We start from the raw sequence: 26,982 nt of genomic DNA, 5'->3' as shown, positions 1-26,982 counted from the left end.
TTATTCTCTTGATATATAGCTGAAAAGCTAGCATTATCTCTAATTCTCCATAGAGGCATCCGAGATTTAATAAATGTAAATTCTATACTTTGGCCCCAAGTCCAAAAATACATATAAAGATGGAGATATGTGGCTATAGTTCTTGGGGAAGAAACCTGGACTCTGAGGTAGAGCCAATATAGTGGAGTGGAATGACAGCGCTGCAATGAACTTTCTTCTACAGCTTTTCCAAACATTTAGAAAATCCAAACAAAATCCTGTTGAGAAAATACAGAAAAAGTCACATTGAGTCATTTGTCCAGCCCAATCCAGCACAGGGAGATATAAGTCTGCAGACATTGGAGACAGAATCAGGAGCATATGGAGAGAGGCTGAGGGAGACCACAGACCTATAACAGATTCAGGTGAAAACTAACAACTTTGTTGCACACGGACTAGCCAGCAGCAGCAGTTACGTGGGTCACACCTCAGGCTTAGAGCGGATCTCACTTCTAGCATCTTGCCCAGCCTGCAGGAATAACCAAGGCAGGAATCCCAGACCAACAGAATAGTCTGTTCTTGCTCAGAGCCAAAGTTGGGTCAGGAACTTGGAGAACTCAAACTGGCAGCAAACAGCTATACCTTGGGATCAGATCTCTTTGGGAGCACTGAAAACTTGTAAACTGCCCCCCCCCCCCATCCTGTCCTTAAGATTTAGAAATAGCACAATAAGAGCGGGGGGTGGGGGGAGGGGATGGCAACAAGAGAGGATCCTGTCTTAGGTGCTCTCTCATAAAACTTCTAAACTAAGGACTCTAACTAAACTTTCGAGAGACAGAACCCACAGAGGGACCCAGGGAGGCAGTTCTCCTACTCAATGTAACCTGGAAAAGAGCAGAAAGGCTCTGCTCCCCAGGGTCGGAGGGGCGGCCTGCCAGAGCGGAAGAACTTCATCCTTCCAGAGGCAGTCCCAGAGTGCTGGGAGCCACAGCTCACAGCAGCGGGGGAGTTTCCTGACCTATGTACTGGGGAGTACCAGGCACAAATTGGGGGAACAGCAGGGGGACCTCTGCCTGAGTGAGCACATGAAGCCCAGCCCTCAGGGCACACAGTGAGCAACTGGCCAAAGCAGTCCAGATCCAGGAAACAGAAGCAGGTGGCCCCCAGGGCATGAGCCCATCGAACCTAGGGAGGAAAGTAAAGAGAGAGACTGCTGAGCTTTGTCCTCTGCCCCTGGAACAGGACTCTGGGGTTCTCACCACATTCAGATCCTGATTGCAGTCTAGGCCCCAACCCCCATAGACTAGCAGGGGCCCCTCCACCTCAGCCCTGTGGCATTCACAGACCAGGAGGGAGGACAGAGCCTCACACACTGAGACCCTTGTGGGAGTGCCCCAAAAGCTCAGGAAGCACCCCCAAAACAGGTTAAGGCTGGGAAAAATGAGCAAGCAGAGAAAAAAGAGGAACACCATTGAGAAATATTTTGCATATGAGCCCAAGAAGGATCAAAGCACTCAGTCTGAAGATGAGGAAGCACAAGCTCCTGCATCTAAAGACTCCAAGAAAAACAGAAATTGGGCTCAGGCTATGACAGAGCTCAAAAAAGACTTTGAAAATTAAATGAGGGAGTTAGAAGAAAAACTGGGAAAAGAAATAAGAGAGATGCAGGAAAAACATGAAAATGAAGTCAGCAGCTTAGTCAAGGAAATCCAAAAAAATGCTGAAGAAAATAGCATGCTAAAAACCAGCTTAGGTCAAATGGATAGAATAGTTCAAAAAGTTATTGAGGAGAAGAATGCTTTAAAAAGAAGAATTGGCCAGATGGAAGAAGAGATAAGAAAGCTCTCTGAGGAGAACAAATCCTTCAGACAAAGAATAGAATTCAGGGAGATTGAATTTACCAGAAATCAGGAATCAATACTTCAAAACCAAAAAAATGAAAAATTAGAAGAAAATGTGAAACATCTCATTGAAAAAACAACTGATATGGAAAACAGATTTAGGAAAGATAATTTAAAAATTATTGGAGTACCTGAAAGTCATGATCAGGAAAAGAGCCTTGACATAATTTTCAAAGAATTACTACAGGAAAATTGCCCTGATATCCTAGAAGCAGAGGGCAAAATAGAAATGGAGAGGATACACTGATCCCCCCCAAGAAAGAGATCCCAAAAAATCAACCCCTAGGAATATTATAGCCACGTTCCAGAACTCCCAAGTCAAAGAGGAAAATGTTACAAGCAGCCAGAAGAACACAATTCAAATACTGTGGAGCTGCAATCAGGATCTCACAGGACTTTGCAGCAACTACATTAAAAGCTCGTAGGGTTTGGAATATAATATACCGGAAGGCAAAAGAGCTTAGAATGCAACCGAGAATCAACTACCCAGCAAAACTGAATGTCCTCTTCCAGGGAAAAAGATGGACTTTCAATGAACCAGGGGAATTTCAAATGTTCCTGTTGGAATGGCCAGAGCTGAACAGAAGGTTTGATCTTCAAATACAGGATTCAGGAGAAGCATAGAGATTGGAGGAGAAGAGGAAAATATGAGGGACTTAATGATGATGAACTGCATGTATTCCTGCATAGAAAAATGACACTGAAAATACTCATATGAACCTTCTCGGTTAATAGAGCAGGTAGAAGGAGCTTTTATAGATGAAGCACAGGAGAAAGCTGAATTTGAAGATAAAATATGGTGTAAAAATGGAGTCAATAGAAAAAAGGGAAATGTAATAGGAGAATGAAAAAGGAGAGGGGGGGATAGGGCAAAATATTTCATATAATAAGATTTTTCTTTATTATAATGAGCTATTGCAATGATATGGAAGGGGGCAGGCAAGGGGGGAATGAGAGAATCTTCGCTCTCATCAGAGGTGGCTAGGAGAGGAAACAGCATATGTACTCAATGGGGTATAGGCATCTGGAGTAAGAAGTGGGGGCAGGGGGAAGGGGTGGGGATGTGAATGAAGGAGGAGAGGATGGGCCATGGGGGTAGAGTGGTAAGATATAATACATTTTCTTTTTTACTTCTTGCAAGGGGCTGGGATTGGAAGGCCTGTCTGGGACCACAGGGCCAGGTGGATGCTGGGCCTAAGGGGTGGTATAGGGGCTCAGGGCCTCTTGGCCCCAGAGCCAGGGATCTGTCTGCTGCGCCACTCAGATACCCTACAGCAGAGTCAGAGTGAAAGGAGAGAGAAAATATAGTACGTGGTAGTGCAGAAATACGAAAGGAGGGAGTTGTGATCAACATTGGCAATGGTGGAAAAATATGGAAGTAACTTTTGCGATGAACTTATAAAGAATGTGATCCACCCGTGACAGAGTTGTTGGTGTTGGAACAAAGACAGAAGCGCATTTTTTATTATTATTATTTTTGGGGGTACAGGGCAAATGGGGCTGGGTGGCCTGCCTGGGGCCACATAGCAGGGTGATCATTGGGTGTCTGAGGCCGGATTCGGACCCGGGTGCTCCTGGCTCAAGGGCCAGTGCTCTGTCTGCTACCCAGCCACCCCTACCATTATTACTATTTTATTTTATTTTATTTTAGGTCTTTTTTTTCCTTTTTTTTTGGTTTTTGCAGGGCAGTGGGGTTGGGGTGGCTTGTATGTCACACAGCTGGGTGATTGTTGGGTGTATGGAGCCGGATATGGGCTTGCGTGCTCCTAGCTCCAGGGCTGGTGCTCCATCCACTGTGCCACCTGGCCATACCTACAATTATTACTATTATTTTTTTAATTTTAATTTTTTTCTCTCCCCTTTACTTTATTGCTTAAGTGAGTCTATATTTTTTTGGGGGGAGAGGGTGTTTTGTTTACTCTTAAACAAGAATATTTTATTAATGTATAAAAAAACATTGTACAAAATGAGAATAAATATTAAATAAAACAAAAAAACTCAAAATAAAAAAGAAATAGCACAATAATCAATTATCTAAGGAAACAATAAGACCAGACCAGCTCTTCTCTTTCTCTAGAAGGTACCACAGAGCCTAATCTTAATATCAAATAGGAAGTCAAGAAGGAGGCTAGAAGAATGGACAAACAAAAAACCTTCAACCACACTATAATGAGCTATTATGGTGGGACACATAAAACAAATGGAAAAGAAGAGAATGATTCCAAAATATCTTCAAGCAAAGCCTCAGAGCAAAATAGAGTTTGGGCTCAAATTGAACTAGAGTTCTTAGAAGTGAAGCAAGAAGGGCAATTAGGTGGTGCAGTGGATAGAGCACCGTCCCCGGAGTCAGGACCTGAATTCAAATCTGGTCTCAGACACTTAATAATTACCTAGTTGTGTGGCCTTGGCCAAGCCACTTAACCCCATTGCCTTGCAAAAACCTAAGAAAAAAATTAGTTTAAAAAGCAAGTTAAAAATGTTTTGTTGTAAATGATGAAAGCATTTAAGGAAAAAGTTGGGGGAAAATGAGAGCTATGCAAGAAAGAACTGGAAAGGAAATTAGAAACTTGGCACAAGAGAAATAAAACCTTGCCCAAGCACCAAACTCTGGGAAATTAGAAAGGACCAGTTAGAAGCCATGAGGCAACAAAAAATATTAAAACAAAATCAAAAAGTTCAGAAAAGGGAAGAAAATGTAAGGTTATCTCATAACAAAAACAATTGGAAAACACTGAGGAGAAAAATTTAAGAATCACTGGATTATCTGAATTCTATGACCTAGGCATCATATTTTAAGAAATCTTAAAAAAAAATTGCTTGCATCCCTTAGGACCAGAGGGCAAAGTGGAAATCAGAAGAATTCATTGGTCACCTCTTGAAAGAAAACCTTAAATGAAAACTCTCAGGGATTGCTTCAAACAGCCACAAACAAGTCAAGGACTAAGAGTCATAGTCATGAATTACATATGATTTAGCTACAGGGTGACTCTGGGCAAATCACTTGATCCTGTTTGTCTTAGTTTCCTGACTTGTCTAATAAACCTGAGAAAAAGATGGCAAATCACTTCATTTTCTTTGCCAAGAAAATTTCAAATGGGACTGAAACAATTGGATAGCAACAATTATTTAGTGTTAGTGGAAACACAAAATTGGGCCAAGATATTGAGTAGTTACTGATCTAATCCACCCTCCATTCTAATAAAGTGGAGGTAAACACACTTGTAGATGATTCCAGTACGTGATCTCAGCCTAGCTCAAGTGTAACTAGATGTGGCACAGAACAAAATAGTATGTGAAGTCTTAATGAGAAAATTATCCCTTCAAATTAAATTTGAATTTTGTCATTCTGAAAGCTGATGTTTATCAATCAGTAAATAGCTTTTAAAGAGTGCCTTTTGTGTATAGTATTAGATATTTTATTAACTAAAAATCAATACTGACAGTTTTATATGCAAGGCAGATTCCAGATGAGATTGTTGCTTCAACTAGTATCTTAGTCATTGAATTAGAAATTGCTCTTTGGAATTTGAGAAGTTCTGACCAGGTGTTGTGGTGATGTAATAAGAGCTGCCGTTTATTTTCACCTGTTGAGTGGGATGGGGGTTGGGGTGTGATTCTTAATATATAACTATAGCTGAGGGTTAGGGAGGGGAAGAGACACACACACAGATTTGGGTCTTAGAATATGTACTAATTTGTGTCTTCTGCCCTGTGGTGATGAAAAAGTTCTAGCAAGAAGTGGAGTCTGGAAATTAACTGGGTGGGTGGAGGGGGAGCAGGAAAGGTATTGACGTGCCTGTGGAGATGGTCGAGTACATGAGCCCTCTTCTTAACTGATTCTTATATGCCATACCAGGCTGTTACCTATAGGGTTTTAAATTTTTTTTTTTTATTTCTAATATGGGGGGAAGCTAGATGGTGCAGTGGATAGAGCACTGACCCTAGAGTCAAGAGAGTTCAAATTTGACCTCAGACACCTGATATTTACTTAGCTGCATGATCTTGGACCAGTCACTTAACCCCCAAAAATAAAACAAAGAAAATGGAAAATAACCAGAAGACTGAACTAGCAATTAAAGATGATCAAAAGCAGATTTAGGCTTGAAGTAAGGAAAATCTTTCTAATGGACAACTATGTCAAAGTTGAATAAGGTTACCTCTGAATATCATCCTCTCCCTGACAGCCATAAAGCAAATTCGAGGTGATCCCTTATTGGACTTGTGGTTAGGGGCCTCCTTGGATTACATATAGGGTCAGATTGACATCCAAGGACCTTTCCATGTAGAAACTGATTCTGAGTGGTGATATTTAGTCAATTAAAATCTCTGATGTTATTACAATATGTTTTCTGTTTGGCTGACTGCTAGTTTTTATGAGCAATAGCTAGTTGATGGATTATCTAACCTTACTCTAACCTTCCCCTAGTTTCTTCCCCACCTTTTTGCTGCTTAATTTATGACTTTACCAGAGGAAAGAAAATAGTGAATTTCTTTTTTCAGTGAGATGAAAAACTCAGTTTTTAATTACCTATGCATTTCATTTTATCTTTGCAACTTCCATCTCTTATGGCAGGAATAATTGGAGAGTTCTGGTTTAGTTTTTCTTTAGCTAGCTTTCTAAGAAAAGCTTGAAGGGTGGCTAGGTGGCATAGTGGACAGAGCATCAGCCCTGGAGTCAGGAGTACCTGAGTTCAAATCCGACCTCAGACACAATAATTTCCTAGCTGTGTGGCCTTGGGCAAGCCACATAACCCCATTTGCCTTGCAAAAATGTTAAAAATACAAACAAACAAACAAGCAAAGCTTGAACTTAAAAGAATTGAGAGTAAGGTTCAAATTCAGCTTACATAATTTGAAACTTTAAATTTAAGGATTTTTAAATTTAAGCTACATTTTGCATTGTTTACTTTTTCAGATTATTAAAACAAACATTTAGTAGGCACCTCCAGTATGCCAGTCAGGTCTGACTCTTCATGGCCCCAATTAGGCTTTTCTTGGCAAAGATACTGGACTGAGGTTTACCATTTCTTTCTCCAGCTGATTTTACAGATGAGATACTGAGGCAATTAAGGTAGTGACTTGCCCACAGTCACATAGCTGGTAAGGGGCCCAGGCCAGATTTGTACTCTGACTCCAGGCTGAGCTTGCCCACGAAGTGTCAGGTACCTCCTAACAAGTGTGATATTGTAACTGACATTATAAATATCCACTTGGAAGTAGAGCTTTATCATAATTATTATTTTTTTTTTAGGTTTTTGCAAGGCAAATGGGGTTGAGTGGCTTGCCCAAGGCCACACAGCTAGGTAATTATTAAGTATCTGAGACCGGATTTGAACCCAGGTACTCCTGACTCCAGGGCCAGTGCTTTATCCACTGTGCCACCTAGCTGCCCCATCATAATTATTTTTAAGATGAAAAGAACCATGTTATCTAATTCTTCATCCCCCTCCCCTCCCAATTTTATAGATAAGGGAACAGACTTGGTGAGGGTTGAATAAGGTGGTTAATATCAAAGGGTGAATTTTTTTACCTTTGTATTTTGCTATCGTTTGCATTCCTTTTTTATCACTGCTCAGTAAACTATCTGGCATATAATAAACACTTAATAAATGTTTGTTAGTTTGATTCTAGATGTAGTTGAGACTAGGGCAGGTTAATGGAATCTGGCCAACATTTATGGGACTCCTGGAGTTTGTAATCTGCTTTTTTAGAGCCTAGACTGGTTTTGTTTGGTTACCAGATTGTTAAGAAAGCCACAGGATCCTCTACTGAATTTGTATTTATGTGCATGGTTACAAAGAATCTATTTTTGTTTATTGAAATAGAAAATAGATGTTGTGCTGTAGTTAGGCATTAGCTTTGTTAACTGTATCTTTTGAATTGATTATATCAGTAATAACTCTGATCTGGACTGGCTGAAAAAAAGACATGCCCTAAGCAGGCATTTCATAGTGGAAGTTACCTGGACATCAGGTTAGAAATAATGAGTTTTTTGGTCTAACACTATGATCTTGGATAAATCGGTTTCATTTCCTTATCCTTGAAATTGAAGGGCCTGGGCTAGATAAGTTCCTTCCAGCTCTGACATACAAGTCTAAACTGAAAAAAGTTCTGAAAGGACTTTAAAAGAAGTGGAGAGTTTACTTGAAGGCTACCACTTATAAATATAACACTGCTATTTTTGCTGCAATGCCCAGGATTCCCTAAAGCCAGTCACCACCATGTTTCCAAACTAATCTTTAGGCTATATCATGAATTGATTTATAAGTATGTGTATATGAATATATACATATACACATACCATTGTAAACAGCATCTTTTGGCAATTTACTAGAATGGGATTATTCCACATGCATTTTCAGTTCAGAAAAATTTGCAGGAATGGATGGAGAGGGGGAAGGAATGGTATCTAGCCATTCTTATGTAACTATCTTTGTTTTTAACATGATCCTTTCTCCTCTCTGTTACATCTGGTACATTACTGCCCCTTCTCTAGAAGTCCCTGAATATGTGGTATCTTCCTTGTAAACTTCCAACTCCCTACTAATTGACACTCACCCTTAATATCTTCTAATCAGATCTGAACAAGACCCTGCCTTTCCCTATATAATACCTGACCTTTTTCCACATTAGGAAGTGATATAGTTGTGTGGGAGAGAACCTAGGCATGCCCAACCACATTTAGAGGAGCAGAGGAAGCTTGGCATAACCTCCATGTTAGCTTAAATTAAGAGGATCATCTCTCACATGGTCATTGATCTCTTTAGATGATCTCATCTAGGCCTGGATTCCCCCTTCATGCCGCAGATATATGATACTCCTCTAGAAAACTAATTGTGAATGTAATCCACAAGTGTCCTTTCTTTCCATAGTTGTCTCAAATTAAGTGCCTCCCTTGGGTGAATGAAAATGCGCCACATAAAGGACTGTTGACCAGTCTGCTGTTGCTTTTGAAATCCTGAAGTCCTAGAAAAGCAGCTGTAGCAGAACTGAATCACCATATTTATGGAGGGAATGCATAAACTAATGTAGTTATATTAAAAAAACACATCTCCAAGAAATTGAGAAGTGGTTGGTTGGAAAGGAGGCAGCAAGTACATTCTAGTTAGGATAGTAGTGAGTACAAAATAGAAGAGACGTAAACTAAGAAATAAAGGTAGGAAGATAAGGAAAGTACTAGAACTTGATGCTAGAGGTGACTGGAGTCATTAGGCTGTCTCTTGTGATCAGTATTGTGGGTAGTAAAGCTGGGGGAAACTGGGCTCACTGACGATTCTGCAGACCTTCCAAGCTAAGACTTAGGAATTAAAGCAACAAGCCTTTTAGGATGATATACCCATGGCTCCTAATTGCCTTTGACTTTGATTTTATTTATTTATTTATTTATTTATTCTTTTGGTTTTTGCAAGGCAGTAGGGTTAAATGACTTGCCCAAGGTCACACAGCTAGGTAATTATTAAGTATCTGAGGCCAGATTTGAACTCAGGTTGTTCTGACTCCAGGGCAGTTGCCCCACCTTTGACTTTTAATAGAAATTATATTTGTATTCTTTCCTTTCTCCTTCCCCCACACCCTCCCCATTGAAAAAGCAAAACAAAATCCCAAAACATGTTGGTTGTGAACATGTATAGTCAAGTAAAACAAATTCCTGTATTTACCATGTCCAAAAAAAAATTCACTGAGTATATATTAGTAGAAAAACTATTTCATCATGAATCTTTCCAGAATTGTACTTGATTATTGTGTTGATCAAAGTTCCTAAGTCTTTCAAAATTTGCTTTATAATGTTATTGTCACATAAATTGTTCTTTTGGTTCTGCTCACTTCACTTTGATTCATTTTTAGAGACCTTTCCAGATTTCTCTGAAGCTATCTTCTTGATTATAGTTAGTATTCCTTCACATTCATTTACCATAACTTGTTTAGTCATTCTCCACCTGATGAGTAACCCCTCACTTTCTAGTTCTTTATCACCATAGAAAAGCTACTCTGTATTTTTGTTCATATGGATCCTTTCCCTCTTTTTTTGGTCTTTTTTATAAGAGTTTTGGCTTAGTAGTGTGGTATCTCTGGGTCAGAGGTTATATGCAGTTTAATAGCTTTTTGGAGCTTAATTCCAAATTGCTTTGCAGAAAGACTGAACTGATTGACAGTTCTATCAGCAATATGTTTAAGCACCTTATTTTTCCACAACCTCTCCAACATCTGTCATTTTCCTTGTCAATTTTGGCAATCTGATGGATATGAATTGTTTTAATTTGCATGGCTCCTCCTCCCCTCATTCTCTCAGCTGAGAACTTGCCTCATATTTTACAGAAAAAAATTGAGGTCATTTATTGTGAACTTCCTCTTTTCCCCCCTCTTCTTTGTTACCTATCACTCAGCACTGGGTTCCATGTATTGGCTTGCAGCAGAACCTGGTCTTTTAACTATCAGTAACTTCTGAAGTAAACATATGTCTTTTCTTTTTAATTTCCTTAAAAAAAATTTATTCTTTAAAACTACTGGAAATCCTTTAAGAAGAGGTGCATTTTAAGAGGAAAGTTAGAAAGTAATATAATTCTTTTCACTTAGACCTGGTTTTCCATGCAAATGAGCAGAGAAAAGGAGATGGTTATTTCATATATTGTCCTCTCTCTTGATCAGATTCAACCATTATGCAATCCAATACTACATGCTCTCATTTACTGTTTAAGCCTCTTCCTTGGTGGTCTCATCAGCTACTTTTCTTGGCCTTCCTGTTCCTAATAGATCTGGAGTATTAGGAATATCCTAGACTTAGTTATCAGTAATTATCTTTCATTTGCTCATCATGCTCATCATCTCCAGCTTTAGGTCTCTACATGTCTCAGGTGTGTGGGAAGCATAATCGGAGAGGAAGGAGATTATTTTAAAAATAACAGGTCATATAATAAACAATATAAAATATTAATCTACAATATATAATTGTAAACACCTTAACCTTCCTCTGTTAATTAGGAGGAGATAAAATTGTCACAAAATGACTTTTAGATTTTCTTTTTTTTGAAATTCTAGTAGCGCAATTTATTTCCCCTCTGTTGGTATGGATCCTCCAGAGTTGCTTTAATTAGCATTGGGAATGGGAAAATCATGCCAAAGCATGTGGTTAAATGGAAATCTCTTTAATTGGAATTCAGCCTTTTGGGTTCCTATCTCCTATCTTTTATTTACAGGACTATCGTAATTGGTCTTCTCTTCCCCCCCCCCCAATGTTTGATAACCAAGTGATCAAACCCCTCCTTTGAAAAAAGCAGTTGTATTCCATTGACCTGTCTTTGCCATACATTTGACCTCATATTCCTCAGAAGAGAAGAAATGTGAAACAATAGCTAGCAAGATGACCTAGGAATCAGGAAGACCTGAATTCAAGTCCTCTTCTGACCACATACTATCTTTGCAACTTTGAGCAGGTCATGTTACAGAGCAGGTACTGAAATGTGTTGGTAGAAGTTTCTCACCAGATGCTTACCCTATACTGATGAAATCACAGGAATGTGGAAATTCAAGATTTTAGGGCAGAGTCCTAAACAGGCAGCAAGGGGGTAGGAAGAATGGTAGAGTGGTAACAAGGAAGCTGCCCATGGAAAGGATTAGTTCCAAGTCAATGCACTTCTGTCCTCCAGGGATTCTGAGATGTGGGACGTGTTTTTCTGAAAGGAGTCTCACCTTTTACCTTTGAGGATTTTTATTTTGACTTTCTCCAAACAGGAGATGAGGGTCACCCTCAATCTCCATCTCCTGTTTGGAGAAAGTCAAAATAAAAATGAGCTAGGTACCTTCTACAAAGCCATTGGCAAAGATGCTAGAGGTGATAGGAGTGGATCTTGGCTTCTTACTGAAGTACTGTTGCCTTCATGGGACAGCTATTAACCTTGAAGGAATGTTGGATTGAAGCCAGAAGCCAGGTCAGAGACAATAGTTTTTACAGAAAACTGGTCTGTTATAAAAGGAATCTTTTCAGGTGAATTTATTTGAATGAACAGTGTAGAAATTACTTTCACAGAGTAACTAATAGACTGAAGCCCTTTTATCATAAACATTTTGACTCCTTACCATCAGCTTTGTAAAGGTGCTCATTAAGTTTTCTTTAAGTAATTTAAAAATCAATTCTTCATATCCTTTGCTTTCATTAAACCTAAAGACTAATGAAGACCTGCTTTTAGAGGTAGAACTAAGATCTGTCTATCTCTCAAGTTTTCTAGGATTGTGCCATCATATATTTTGTGCCAATGTGTCACTTCCTTAACTCAAGAATTGTCAGAATAAGTTTTGATGGAAATAAAAGACAAAGTATTTTTCATATATTAAAGATGAGTTAGCAAAATTTATATTATAAATTAAATTTTAAACTTTTACTTTTGAAGTCTATGGGTTGTGAATGAATGGGCTGTGGTAGTTTTCCCATTTGCAAAATTTCTTAGATTGGGCTAATTGTCTTAAAGTGAAATTTGAAATATATGCTTTTATTTCTTTGTTAGGTAGAAGCCTGAGTTTTGATCTATGTTCCACCTTTATCCAACTGCCTGAGAGGATTTCATGATCACATGACCCTGGATATGGACGCTGTCTTGTCAGATTTTGTCCGTTCCACAGGAGCAGAACCAGGGCTGGCCCGTGATCTTTTGGAAGGTAAGGAATTGGGAAAGTATTTTTTTATTGCTGTACTGGTTTATGAAATTTGAAGATGGCAGGATTGGCATATTATAGTTTAATGTTAATAAGATCATCTTCAAATTCTTCCTATTGATTATGAACCATTATTTTAAAAAGAAAAGTTGCTTTCCCAGTATTACTACTGCTTCAAGTCACTATGTGTTCAGAGACTGCAAACTAACTTTCATTTTAGCTTGAGACTAACAATTAAAGAAGGCATATCTGAGAAAAATGGATTTACTAGTATCTTGAAATATAATTTTTTTTATTCCTTCTTTGGCATTTTTCATGCCATTATGCCTCACTTTCCTCCTCTGTCTTAATTAGTTTGGATAATTGTTGAATGTGGTGGCTTATAGTTTTTATTTTGTTGTCTGTATGCCCATGTGACTGTACGCAATTATAAGATCCTGTGGGGCAGAAATCATGATGTTCTTTATTCTAGTCCCTACATTACACTCACACAGCTACTATTTTAGTCTGAACTGCTTAATACTTCTTGTTTGGACTAGTTCAAGATCTTCCTAATTGGTCTCCTTGTTGAAAGTCTCTTCCCTTTCCAGTCCTTTTCTACAAAACTGCCACAGTAATTTTCCTGACGTACATACACTTCTGATTATGGTAGCCCTCTACTCAAGGAGCCCCAGTGACTTTCTTTTGCATTCAGAATCCAAATAGAAATTCCTTGGTTTAGTCCTTCACAACTTGTCCTCAGGCAGCCTTTCCAACTTCCTTCACCCTCGAACCCGGCCAAACTGGGCTCCTTGCCATTCCTCACATACATTTCCCTATCTCTTATTTGTGAGTATTTGCACTGGCACTCCAGGATGTCTGAAGTGTTCACTGCCCCTTGGAGACCCTTGTGTCCTGCAGAACTTTGCTCAAAGGATACCTAATCATAGCCTTTCTTGATTTAGCTGCCAGTGTTCTCTTCAACCCTTTAAAAAAATCTTGTATTTTTTTTGTTTAGACTTATTAATAAACATGTATCTTCCAGTGGACTCCAAACTCCTTGAGGCTAAGAGCTGTTTCATTTTTGTCTTTATATTTGCAGCATCTAGTACAGTGCTTGGCACATAATCAGGTGCCTGTGTAATTGCTTGGTCGTTGATTTATGACTAGAGAGTTCTTTGTGTGATTCTCTGATTTGCAAAATAAATGCCTTTTGATGATCATGGTGAGACATAAAAAAGCAAAACAGTTGAAGAGTATCTGAAGCAGAACTCATTATTTTTTTCCCAACTTTTCTCTTTTTCTCTAACTTCCCTATTTGAGAAATTCCTAGTACTTTTTTACTGACTTAAGTCTTTGATTTGATTAGAATTTTAGATTTTTGCTGGAGTAGGCATGGAAAAACTAGGCAACCTGTCTGTACAGGCAGCTGTATTGGGCAAAAAATTTTTATTAACAGATTATTCCATAACAATTTACTAGATCACTAAGAAGGATAGGATTAGCTCCATGAGACAATTTAATATTTGTCCAGTGACCTCTGAGAGAAGTTATTTGTTGAGTTCCAAAGAGAGGCTTAGGTATAGGATTTTCCATAGGTTAATCTCTACCTGTTTCAGTCTCCTCAGCTCAGTCAAAAGAATAAGAAAAAGGTGAGCTAGCCAAAGGCACATTCACCCCTCCTGAATTTAATTTTGTATTGCCGTTCTTTGACATTCCTTTAGCTTTGGTGGACCTACCTAGTGACTCATACTTGAATGGAGAATGTGTCCTGTATCTCCCAAATAGCTTTGGGGTGTACCATTGAGAATCCTTTTCCCACCTGGTCTACTAAGGTACTCTGAGGGATAGAGTTCATTTGTGGGAATTCATTAAGAACTTTCTTTGAAGGTATTTTTCCATATCCTAGGGCCTTTGAATTTGTTTGACCTTCAATTCTATTATATTTGTTTGAAATCAAATTATAGATTAATATAGTCTATGTTAGAGAGACTATAAATTGTGGTCCCTTCTTAGCCATTATGGAGTGGTCTCTTTTTTTTTAACCTTTACCTTTCTGCAAGGAACCTGTAGGTACTTTGGGCTGCCGGACAAAGCCTGACTATGACCAAATCAGGTACCAGCAGGTTTGAATAACTTATAAGGATAAAGGACTTTTCTTGCTGAGAAACTCAGAATACTCTTTAGTCTGATGAGCAATAAGCTTTGCAGGTACTCGAACTGATCCATGCCCACATGAACACAGCATCACTTCATTTTAGGGCAGTTAAATCTTTTAGCAATGATGCATGCCTTATTCTAAAGTACCTCAGTTTCTAAAAAATGAATTTCGGTACATTTTGTCCAAAATCCTATCAACTTTCCTTGCTCTTGTGGCAAAGTAAGCAATGAAAGATCTTTCCCAAGATAAAGGACCATAGATTTTATGGATCACATCAATTATTTTGGTGATGGACTTTGAAATTATTTTCAGTTTTATGCCCCATTTTCATTCTTTCCAGTCCTTGGCTGTTATCAGATACTATTCTGTATGATAACTCTTGTCACTGTTTCCTTCTCTGTGCTCACAAGACTATCTCCTAGTTTCATGCTCTGTTTCTTGAAGTAAGTGGATGCTGTAATAGCCTCCTAATTAGCTTCTTGTCTTCAGTCTTTCCTTCTACTTATTCTCCATTGCTACCAAAAATGATACTCCTTTATAAATTTTTTTTAAATAGCATTTTGTTCTCCCTCCAATTCACCCCCAAAACAATTTTTAACATCCTTGTTTTTTAAAGTTTGAGTTCCAAATACTATTCTTTCCTTCCTCTTGTCTCCCTCCTGAGATAATGAATAATCTGATACAGGTTATATATGTGCAATCATGTATAACATATTTCTGTACTGTCATTTTGTAGAAGAAAACTCTAACCAAAAAAAAAATGAAAGAAGAAAGAGGAAAATAGAATGTCATTTTGTTCAGATGTCATCAGTTCTTTCTCTGGAAGCAGATAATATATTTCATCATGTGTCCTTTAGAAAGGTCTTATATTGCTGAGAATAGCTAAATCACTAACACTTCTTCATCAAACAATATTGCTATTTACTGTGTACAGTGCTTTCCTGATTCTGCTCATTTCACTCTGCATCAGTTCATGCAAGTTTTTCTGAAAGCATCCTATGAGAAAAAGAACTGCTATAAATATTTTTGAACGAATAAATCATTTTCTCTCTCTTTTTTAAAATCTCTTTGAGACACAGACATCGTAGTGATATTACTAAATCCAAAACCAAGACACATCCCCACCAAATTGTAGTCTGAAATGGTTAGATCACTTCACAGTTTTACCAGCACTACATTAGGGTACCGTTTTCCTCTTCCTCTCCAAAATTAATCATTTTTCTTTTCTGTCATATTAGCTAATCTGATAGGTGTGAAGTGGTACCTCAGAGTTATTTGAATTTGTATTTCTCTAATCAATAGTGATTCAGAGCACCAAACTTAATATTCCTGTCATGTTACATCCCTGCTCAAAAAACTTCAGTGACTTTGTTTTCTCTAGGATTTCTCAGACACTTAATGATTACCTAGCTGTGTGGCCTTGGGCAAGCCACTTAACCCCATTTGCCTTGCAAAAAAAAAACAAACCTAAAAAAAAAGACTACTGAGAAGTTTGAGATCATTGTGTAAGTACTTGGTGAGTTGTTGACTTATTGATTATGTAAATGGAAAGAATAACAACCACAAAGCAAATTAAACCCTTCCAATGTAATGACCAACTTTGGGCCAAGGAAGAGCTTAATGGAAAATACTTCTCACTTCTTTGTAGGTGTGAAACTCTTCATGTAATTTCAGACTTTTTTTGATGTATTCTTTAGTTTTGCTGAACTGTTTTTGAAAATCTTTTTTCTTCTTAGTCCTTTAGTGACAATCTCTCCCTTGTTATTGCCCTTCCCCAAATTACTTTGATATTACTGGTGTGTTACAGAGCTATGTAAGTAGATCTAGAAAACTCACTGAAGACCAAATAGGAAATTCAAGGGAAAAAAAAAAAATCACAGTGAGTTATTTTTCTTAACCAGATCAGCAAAGACAGACAGTTAGGTTTGTGAGCACTGGGAATAGGGTTTGGCCTTCAGTACTCAGTACAGAACATTCCACTACAGAGAGAGGCTGTACCCCAATCAAGAAGATGTTCCTTTCTAATATAGAGGGTCTTAAACTTAAGGTTCAGGAATAGGTACCAACTGAAAACTTTATTGCAAACTACCCAGTTCTAGGTCATGGATCCAGGGGACTTGAGCCCAAGAATAGTGTTTCAAGGTGAGGAGCAGTAGTAGGCCAAAGGCTGTGCACCCACTATGGAGCAGGTGAAGAAGCAAGTCAGAGCTGGGTGGCTTGGCCCTTGTAGAGGCTAGAGGCCTCAGAGCAGCTTCTAGCCCAAGTTGAAGCCTCTCTAGGAGGGACTTCAACTGGAACCTTGGATTAACAGAGCTTTCTGATAGGCTGGCTAATGAAATCCCCAGGAGGGCAGCCCATAGGCCTACTGGGAAGTTCAGAGCAGGGATCAAGGATTGGACTGTATCCTGGATCGGAACATTTGGGCAACACTGAACATGGAAGCTTGCCTTCTCAGCCCAATAAGTATTCTTGAGATCCTGAAATTAGATAGTCTCGTAAGAAAGCCACAATAGGAACAACTCAGACATTTCCTCCAGGAAGGTTAAGAGCCTTTAATAGCTGTCTGAAGGCAGGAAGCAGCCTCTGTTATTGTGGCAAAAATGCTTAAGACACAAATCCTAATGAAGAGAATGACTTCAAAAACTTAACCTACAAGCAAGGCCTTTAAACACAACTTGAGTACAAATTTAAATAGAATTCCTGGAAGAGAATTTTTTTAGTAATTAAAATATTTTTATTAATTAAATAAGAAGTTTGTAAACTATATAGAGAATTGAGTTAAATTTATAGGAATACAAACCATTCCCCAAATGATAAATGGTCATAGGATATGAACAGGCGGTTTTGAGATGAAGAAATTTAAAAAACTATAGTCACATGAAAAAATGCTCTTAAGTCACTGTTAATTAGGGAAATGCAAATTAAAACAACTCTGAAGTACCCCTCCCACCAGTCATGGCTAATATAATAGCAAAGGGAAAGGATAGATATTAGAGGGGATGTGGGAAAACTGGGACACCAATACACTGTTGTTGGAATTGTAAACTGATCCAATCATTCTGGAGAGCAATTTGGAACTATGTCCAAAGGGCAACAAAACTGTTCATAGCTTTTGACACAGCAATACCATTACTAGGTCTGTATCCCAAAGAGATCATAAAAATGGGGGGGGGGGGACACTCACATGTCCTTAATATTCATAGCAGTTCTTTTTTAAAAGTCTTGTGTTGGAAAATGCCATCCACATCCAGAGAAAGAACTATAGTGTTTGAATGCATCCTCACGTTTTTAATTTTTTTTGCTATTATCCTCTCGTGGTTTTTATCTTTTTACTTTGATTTATGAATCACAATGATTGTACATGTATACATCAGTTTGGGAAGGAGAATATAACAATTGAGTGTTGGAAATTAACTTTACAAATAAATTTAAAAATAAGTGGGGGGGCAGCTAGGTGGTACAGCAAATAGAGCACCAGCCCTGGAGTCAGGAGGACTCGAGTTCAAATCGAGACTTGGACACTGCATACTTACTTAGCTGCGTGACCTTAGGCAAGTCACTTAACCCCACTGCCTTACCAAAAAAAAATAACCCTAAAAAATTAAAAAAAATGCATGAGAGGACTAGAGTTAAAAATGGAAAGGAAAGTTAAGAAAGAAAGAATTGGAAAGGAAATCTATAGCTTGGTTCAAGAAGTTCAACAACCTGTCCAGGCAATGAAACATCTAAAAATTTGAATGGTCAAAATAGAAGCTAATGATACCATGAGAAAAAAGGAAATATTTAAAACAAAGTCAAAAGACAGAGGAAAAATAAAAGAAAATGTCATCCATTGCAAAAAAAAAAATACTGGCATGTAAAACAGATTGAGAAGATGTAATTTAAAAATTATTGAACTCCCTGAAAGCTATGCCCCTCCCCAAAAGACCCTAGATATATTTTAAGCAATGACTAAAGAAAAGTGCCTAGGGGCAGCTAGTTGATATTTATTGGCTGTGTGATCTTGGGCTAGTCACTTAATCTCATTGCTTCACAAAAACAAAAAAAAAAAAAGGAAAAAAATAAAAGAAAACTGCCTAGATTTCTTAGAACCACAGGGCGAAATGGAAATAGGAAAAAATCCTATGGTTACCTCATGAAAGAAACCTTAAAGAACTTTCAGGTTAAAGCTTTCTGGTTAAATAAAAAATACAACTAGTAATCTGGAAGACAGAATTATCAAGGAGCTGTAATCAGGAGCATATGAGATTTAGCAGCCATCACTATATAGGAACAGAAAGTTTGGAATGAATTTTCCAGAAAGCAAAGAACATAGTAGACTTATGTAAGAATAATTTGCCCACAGAAAGCTCAGTATGATCCTAGGGGGTGGGGAGTGGAGTGATCCTTTGATGAAATAAAGGACTTATGAGCATTTCAGAGGAACAAAATAGAAGGTCTAGAAACTTTGAAGGACAATCACAGGAGACGGGATGAACACAAAAAGGTAAACAGTCCAAAGTGACCAAATAAGAATAAACTGATTACATTCTAATATGAGATGATCCCTACCATCATCAAGAGGCATCCAGGGAGTGAAGGCCAAAGAATGGTTCCCTTTATTTGTCAACTGACTGTACTTTTGTAACTTCTCTGACTGATTTCTCCATCACACTCCCATGTAGAAGATCTTCCCCCCCCTTCCCCCTTTTGAGTTTTTTTTTATGTATTATTTCCTCCATTAAATAGTAAGCAGAGTGACTTGTACATAGTAGGAGCTTAATTCATCTTTATTGGCTGTCTTCTGTCTTGATGATGTTAAAAAGAATGGAAAGAGAAGGAAAGACAAGGTAGGGTGAGGAGAGGCAAGTTAAGAAAAAGGATTGATTGGAATTGGGCCCCACTGTTCTAGCCTGTCTCTCTAGATGATCTACTCAGCCCTTGAGTCCAGGTATTCTCTCTTTGTGGATGCTTTTCTGGCCTTTATATGCAGCCCTGGTCTCTTTTCATTTCACCCATGGGGGCCTCTTGGACACTGTAAACTGGACTTTCTACAGACATCTCAAACTCAGTTTGTCTCAAACACTCTTTCCTCCCAAGCCCCATCCTTTCTACACTTCCCTAATCCTAGTAGTCAGCATTTAATCCCTGCTTGCCTGTGCCAACACTGTGTTGAGTGTCAGGAGTCCCTGGCATTCTGATGGAGGGAGGTGACCGTTAGAGGATATAGTGGCTAATTTGGTATATTCCCCAAAATGGAGGTTCTAGGGAGACCTCCCCAAGGGGACAAAGACCCCCCCCTCCTCTGAGCCACTTGGGCTGCTCTCCCCATCTCTACCTTCATGGAGTCACCCCCCTACTTAAGACCCTGGATTATTGGAATATCTTTCAGAGTGGGTTTTCTTTGAGTTTCTTCCTTTTTTGGCCACCTTCTAGGCAGCTGTCAAAATTATGCTTCAGAATCCCAGGTCTGACCAGGAGAGAGGAGCTCCAGAGAAACAGCCTCCTCTGGTTGACACCTGGCTCCCTCTTCCTCTGCAGTCCTGCTCCCCTCGCCTTCTGGCAGGTTCTCAGATAGAAACTGATCTCCCACTCCTGTGCCTTTGCCCTAGTGGGTACCTGGACCTGGAATGCTCTGTGTTACCTTACCTCTTACCTCTGAGTTAACCCAACTTTTTCACAAACCTTTCCTATCTTGGCCAGTAGCTAGTGACCCTACTTTGGTTAGATATATTTGTGCCTACCTATTTCTATATTATTTCTCCCTTTAGAATGTGAACTTAGGGGGCAGCTAGGTGGTGCAGTGGATAGAGCACTGGCCCTGGAGTCAGAAGTACCTGAGTTCAAATCTGACCTCAGACACTTAATGATTACCTAGCTTTGGCAAGCCACCTAACCCCATTGCCTTGAAAAAAACCTAAAAAAAATAGAATGTGAACTTAGGACAGGAACTAAACGTGTGTGTGTGTGTGTGTGTGTGTATAGTTATGCCTCTCTTTGTAATCCCATTTTTAAGCCCAGAAGTTAGCTCACAGTGAGCACTTAATAAATGCTTATTGACTGACTCTAGTTTTTTTTTATTAAAGTACAAAGTGAGTTCCTCAGTTGAGAAGGAATAAGGAACATATGATATACAATGTTGAGAAGAAGAAGGAAGGTTTGGAATAGCTTCTATGGGTAGTATAATAGAAAGCCAAGTAAAAAAAGACTGAGCCCTTTATTTTGCCATATTAGTTAAGATTAAGTAACCTAAGTTTATTTTGCCTTCATATGATGTGGTTGCATTCCTTTCTCCAGTAACATTAGGATTATGGGCCTAGCAGTAGAGAAGATGGTGAAGGTGATCCAGGGTTTGGGAAGTCAGATTTAAGGGTAGTTGATCTTAATGTATGGGGTGATGGTATTGTCAAGACTCCAAAGGGAGGATATTATAAGCTAGAGGAGAGGTGAGGAACTGGGAAAACAGGGATGGATGTTGGTTAGGATAAAAAAAACAGACTTAGGAGGAGTGAAGCAGACAGAAGGATCGGAGATTGTTAATGGAAAAAGGAATCTCAGAATTTCAGAACATACATATATATAAAGTATATGGCTGAGGTATTAAGAGGAAAGTATTGGTACTTAGGAGGTTAATAAATTTGTGGTGGGGAATGGCCTAGAAAGTGGGAATAGTATGTTTGAGAGGACATCAGCTTTTGAGGTCTCTTAAATATGAGGGCAGGAAGGGTGGAGAAGGGAAGCTATGACCCAGGTATGGGACCTCATGATAAAGGAAGAACAACAGCATGAAAGTAGATATCTGACTTTGACAAGACATGATAAAGGTGGATGGAGGAACCCAGGAGGAAGAGAAGTTGCTGAGTAGCAAAGGGACAATCTGAAAACGAGAGCAAGGAGTAAGAGAGGGGTGTGTGATTGTGTATCTGTGTCTGTGTGTCTGTGTGTGTGTGTGTGTGTGTGTGTGTGTGTGTCTGTGTCTGGGTACTCTTCTAGACCCAGTGTTTTATGAGTCATTGCAGGAGCCACTTATTTCCAGATAATATAAACTCTGTAAAGTTATGATTTATATAATATTTGTGAAATATAACAATATATGCAACTGGAGTCTTGCAAAATGTGTGCATTAATGCTAATAAACATTCTAAGCTCTTTCATCCCTGTATATGTTGATTTTTAGCACTTTCTTTCCTGCCTTTCTCCTGTTTAATTGATTCCCAGGTGATCAGTTTTCCCTCTGTGTTATCTCTTGACCAGGAAAAAATTGGGATGTAAGTGCAGCTCTCAGTGATTTTGAACAGCTTCGTCAGGTCCATGCTGGGAACCTGCCCCCACCCTTCAGTGAGGGTCGTGGTGGCCCTAGACCCCCTGAAAAGGGACCTCCTGAAAGGGAGCCCACTCGTCCCCCCCGGCCCACCCTTCATCGTCAGGATGACATTATCCAAGGTACAGGGATGTTCAGAAGGAGTATGGGAGGGGAAGGGAGGAATTGGAAACAGATATAGATGGAATTTAGTAATATCTTTTGCATTTTGCCAGTAGCCAGCAGAGTCCTCTGGATGTCATCCTCTGTCTTCTAAGCAAGAAAACCTCAATACATTCAACTTGTAATATCTTTCAGTCACAGTCAGTGCATTCCAACCATTTTAGGTGATGCCTGTATTTGGGGCCCTGTTTGGAGCTTTATGGGAGAGTAGAGAAGGAAGAAATATAATGTCTGAACTTTATTTAGAACTCTTTGAGCTAATGGTCAAGTTAGGATTCACCAATAAAAACCAAACAATTTCAACAGCTTTAAGGTACTGTATGTGACCATAGTCAACTCATGACTATATTTTGCATATTATTTTTGGCAAATTTTTGACAAAAGCCTTTTTTTCCTTGCCACTCATCACAGGTCTAGTTTACATTGGCTTTCTGCTTATATTTGTTCAGGGGTGAAAATTAATTTTAATAGTATGTAATTAAGCAAATCTATTGAACTAAAACAACCATATAATTTATATTAAAGTCACATCATTATTTTTTGAATTATACATAAATTGCTTTCCTGCATCAAAATGTATAATCAAGAGTTGATGTGACAGCTAGGTGGCACAGTGGATAGTACACTGGCCTTGGAGTCAGGTGTACCTGAGTTCAAATTTGACCTCAGACATTTAATAACTACCGAGCTGTGTGACCTTGGGCAAGTCACTTAACCCCACTGCCTTGCAGAAACCAAAAAAAAAAGTTGACTATGTACATAAATGCTGTTAGAAATAGGGATCAGGGAAAAGTGAGGTGAATGAATTGAACAAAGTAAAGTAAGCTAGGGGTCATCAGGCAAGTTTCTGAATAGGGCTCTCAATTATTTTCTTTCCCTAAATGAAAATTCTTCTCTTAATTATTCTCAAGACCTTGATAAGTGTCAGGGAGAATCTTTGCCTAAATAATCTTCTGTCTAAATCAAATTCCAAATTCCCTATTGAACTGCAAAGGCTTTATTCTATCTAAACCTTGGAAGAGCTTGTGACCTTGTTAGTGGTGAGTGGAAGTGGGAAGGAAAGACCTAGGCAAGTTCTGATCTGAAGGGAAAGAGTGAATATTTGGTCATCTTCTTGATGTTAGCTTTAAGGCTCTGGTACCTGGGGTATCATTCCTATTTTGTGAGGGGGGTGCACGTTAGTCTACATCTTCCCGTCCCACCCCCCCCCCATCCTTTTTGTTCTATGGGAGGGGGATTTTTGGAAGTCCAATATAAATCTATGAGAATAACAGTTTCTTTTTGATTGGAATCTCAATGGAAAGACTGCCATTTCTGATAGCATTTGTACTTTTTAATGGTTAGGGTGCAAGGTTTTATGTTCTAAAGGTGATCCATTTCTCATTGCAGAGAAACGCTTGTCCCGGGGCATCTCTCATGCCAGCTCCAGCATTGTTTCCCTTGCCCGTTCCCAAGTCTCCTCTAGTGGTGGGAGTGGGGGGAGCAGTGAACATCCCCTGGAGATGCCCATCTGTGCCTTCCAGCTCCCAGATCTCACTGTATTCACCGAAGACTTCCGCAGCTTCATCGAGAGGGATCTCATCGAACAGTCCATGTTGGTGGCCCTGGAACAAGCAGGTCAGTGGGGGATGGGGGTGGGGGATGGGGGAGTATCTTCATCTATGTTGTTCCTTTCCCTCTTTCTGACAAATAGGACTGATGTGTTGCTTCTAGATGAGGCCCCATGTTGAACCTCCAGGTTCAGTGCAGTTGAATCACATTCAGAGTTTACAGGCAGCCAGACAGTCTTATACCCTCTGTAGTATACAGAGTCCAGTCCTGAATGTTTTGGAATGACTAGAGGAGGGTAGAGACAGACCTCATACCTGTCCTCCAGATGCCTTTAGTCACTTCACCAAGGAGAGGCATGTTCAATTCTCAGTTAGGTGGCAGATGCCTCTGGAAGAGAAAGTGTTACAGATGGCTCCTAGGATCCTCCAACCTTTTTAAATAGGAAGGGCTTGGGTTCTTGTGAAAATTAGCTTTGTATGGTGGGGAGAGGCACTAGCAGTGGGTTGGTTTGGGGGGGGGGAAGAAAGGGTGAATTAGATAGAAAGCCATGAGGCTGCTATTATGGAAATAGAATCTGGATGATACTAGATGCTGGAGAGGTCACGTGGGAGAATGGTGTCCGGGAGGGGCTAGGGCTGTGGGACACTGCCTATTTAAGGTGGACTTGATGAACATATTGGCTGGACTTTTTGTTCATCTTCTAGTTTGGGGGAGTGGAGAAAGGGATGTATTAGGGCATGAAGATGATGTGAAAACAAAAGATAGTAATAAAAAAATTTTTGCTATTGACATTAGGATTTTATGCTATTGACATTATGCTATGGACATTAGGATGATGATTTATCTTGTAGTCAAAAGTATCTATGTGCCAGGTAGCCAAGTAAAGTAAAGATGCTTTCACTCTGGCAGCATAATATCAAGACAGGGAGAGCTCACATAGACTTAGAACTTGTGGCCTCAGACTTATTAGCATTTCTCTAATCATTTGAACTTTGTTGCTTCAGATTGACTCCTGATGAACTTATTCACATTTAATTGAAGTTGGTTTTATCAGGGCTAAACTGAGGACAGGGCTTGGTGGAAACAATGATTATTTAACTTTTTTCCATTTTTTCGCCATCCTTAATGTTTTTTTAGGGCGTCTAAATTGGTGGGTAAGTGTGGATCCTACCTGCCAAAGACTTCTGCCTCTAGCAACAACAGGAGATGGAAACTGTCTTCTGCATGCAGCCTCTCTTGGTGAGTCCTGGCCTGGTCTCTGACCTCTGCCACAATTTCTGTTTTTGAAAATAGGCAGGAAACCTGTAGAAGCCCAAGGACAGATAATACTTTACTTCTTGAATTTATTTGCTTATTTTGCAAGGCAATGGGGTTAAGTGATTTGCCAAAGGTCACAGCTATTCAGTGGATTTGAATGAATTTGAACTCAGGTCCTCTTGACTCCAGGGCCAGTGCTCTATCCATTATGCCACTGAACTGCTCTTCCCCCCCACCCAATAATAGTTTTATTGAAAAATGCAGCTGAATTTCTGAGATACAAAGGAAATCCATTTGAACAATTCTGGACTCCTCCATGAGAGAGAGGGATGCCATTGAGCTGGATCACCTGACTTTTGTTTTAGATGAGATGGTGCTAGGCCGGCCAGGGTGGGGAGCTAGAGCTGGTGACTGCTCTTCGGTGGGTGGGCACATGCCCCCGTGGGGAGCAGAGTGGCATTAAACTGTCACCCCCCCACCCCATATCTTAGTTGTTCAGAATACTCAGGATGTAAATTGTATTTGTCTTGTCTTCTTTTTTCATATACATAATCAATAGTCATCACTTCATTGTGAATCCTTAAAGATTATTTTCTGAGTTAAAATAGCAGTGATGACTTGCAGCTCTTAGGGTCTTCATCTGTCCAAAGAATTGTTCTCCTTCCCTCCCTCAGTCTCTTGGGTCAGCAGTCTGTAAAACTGTATATCTGTCTGTCCTTCTGCTGGTCCTGCTCAGAGTTCCCTGCTTGAGTGTCTTGGAACGTTTCCACACACCCAGCTCTCTGAAAGCCTCAACATTGGTCCTGCAGAACCCTTGTAGAGGTGACATGGACCCTGCCCTGGAGGGTCACTCTGTTCTGTGGCCCCTAAGCCAGAGACCTCAGCCCACTTTGCTTCATGCAGCTTGTCCTGCAAAATCAATCAGTGCTTGCCATTGCCTTTTTTCCTTCTCAAGTTCTCTCCTTCTATAGGGATGTGGGGTTTCCATGATCGGGACCTAATGCTTCGTAAGGCGCTTTACTCACTGATGGAGAAGGGAGTAGAGAAGGAGGCTCTGTGCCGGCGCTGGAGGTGGCAGCAGACCCAGCAGAATAAAGAGGTGGGAGAACATGTCCCCTTAGGGAGTGTTTTCTAGGAGGGCCTCCTCCAAAATTCAGGTGATCTCAGAGGAAGAAATGCTTGGAGCTGAGGGCCAGAGATGTAAACCACCATCTTTAAAGTATTTGCCCTTGTGCTCATTGTGCAGAATAGGTGGTTCTAAGATGCTTGTTGATGATGAAGGGTCCAACAATTAATATCATTTATACCTCTAGATGGAAAAGTTCCTACTGATAATGAAGCAAATTATTGATTTCATTCCATCAAAAAAGATAACCTTAATGGTGGGAAAATATGGAAGTAGCTTTTGTGATGGACTTATCATAAAGCCTGTGATCCACCCATGACATTATCATTATCGGGGTTGCAGCGTAAAATGGGTTTGGGTGACTCACCTGGGGCTGCACAGCTGGGTGATTATTGGATGTCTGAGGCCGGATTTGGACCCAGTTGCTCCTGGCTCCAGGGCCGGTGCTCTGTCTGCTGCACCACCTGGTTGCCCCTACTATCATTATTATTATTATTATTATTATTTTTTGTTTGTTTTTGCAGGGCAGGGGGTTGAAGTGGCTTGCCCAGGGTCACACAGCTGGGTGATTGTTTGGTGTCTGGGGCTGGATTTGGGCTCGGTTGCTCCTGGCTCCAGGGCTGGTGCTCTGTCCACTGTGCTACCTGGCTGCCATATTATTATTATTAATAATAATAATTTTTTCTCTTTATTTTATTGCTCCTACAGGTCTATATTTTTTTGGAGGGGGTATTACATTTACTCTTAAACAAGAATATTTTAGTAATGTATAAAAACTCATTTGTACAAAAATAAGAATAAATAAAAGTTAAAATGAATTGATAAAAAATAAAAAAAATTTAAAAAAGAGTCTTAGTAGTCTAAGAGCCACTTTTAGATCATCAAGAAACTTTAATATTGATGGAGGAACTAAATTATA

The 26,982-nt window shown here is 39.5% G+C and overlaps 1 protein-coding gene across 17 annotated transcripts in view; it reads left to right on the top strand.

Annotated features, from left to right (window-relative positions):
• Nucleotides 1–26,982, top strand: part of OTUD7B (OTU deubiquitinase 7B) — an 81,281-nt gene that overhangs the window by 32,091 nt on the left and 22,208 nt on the right. For 13 of the 17 annotated variants that reach the window (XM_074188690.1, XM_074188682.1, XM_074188687.1 and 10 more), the window contains 5 exons: nt 12,380–12,530; nt 21,901–22,089; nt 23,519–23,746; nt 24,818–24,919; nt 25,909–26,036. In XM_074188690.1, the coding sequence (XP_074044791.1) occupies nt 12,446–12,530; nt 21,901–22,089; nt 23,519–23,746; nt 24,818–24,919; nt 25,909–26,036 (732 nt within the window). In that variant the 5' untranslated portion in view covers nt 12,380–12,445. Of the gene's footprint in view, nt 1–3,017; nt 11,329–12,379; nt 12,531–21,900; nt 22,090–23,518; nt 23,747–24,817; nt 24,920–25,908; nt 26,037–26,982 lie in introns of those variants that run through there. The other 4 variants (XM_074188693.1, XM_074188685.1, XM_074188691.1 and 1 more) reach the window with 3 other exon arrangements.

Source organism: Macrotis lagotis, chromosome 5 (genome assembly GCF_037893015.1).
Source record: "Macrotis lagotis isolate mMagLag1 chromosome 5, bilby.v1.9.chrom.fasta, whole genome shotgun sequence".
Lineage (NCBI taxonomy): Eukaryota > Metazoa > Chordata > Mammalia > Peramelemorphia > Peramelidae > Macrotis > Macrotis lagotis.
The sequence above is the reverse complement of the archived record's forward strand: the minus strand, read 5'-3'. Positions and strand labels throughout refer to the sequence as shown.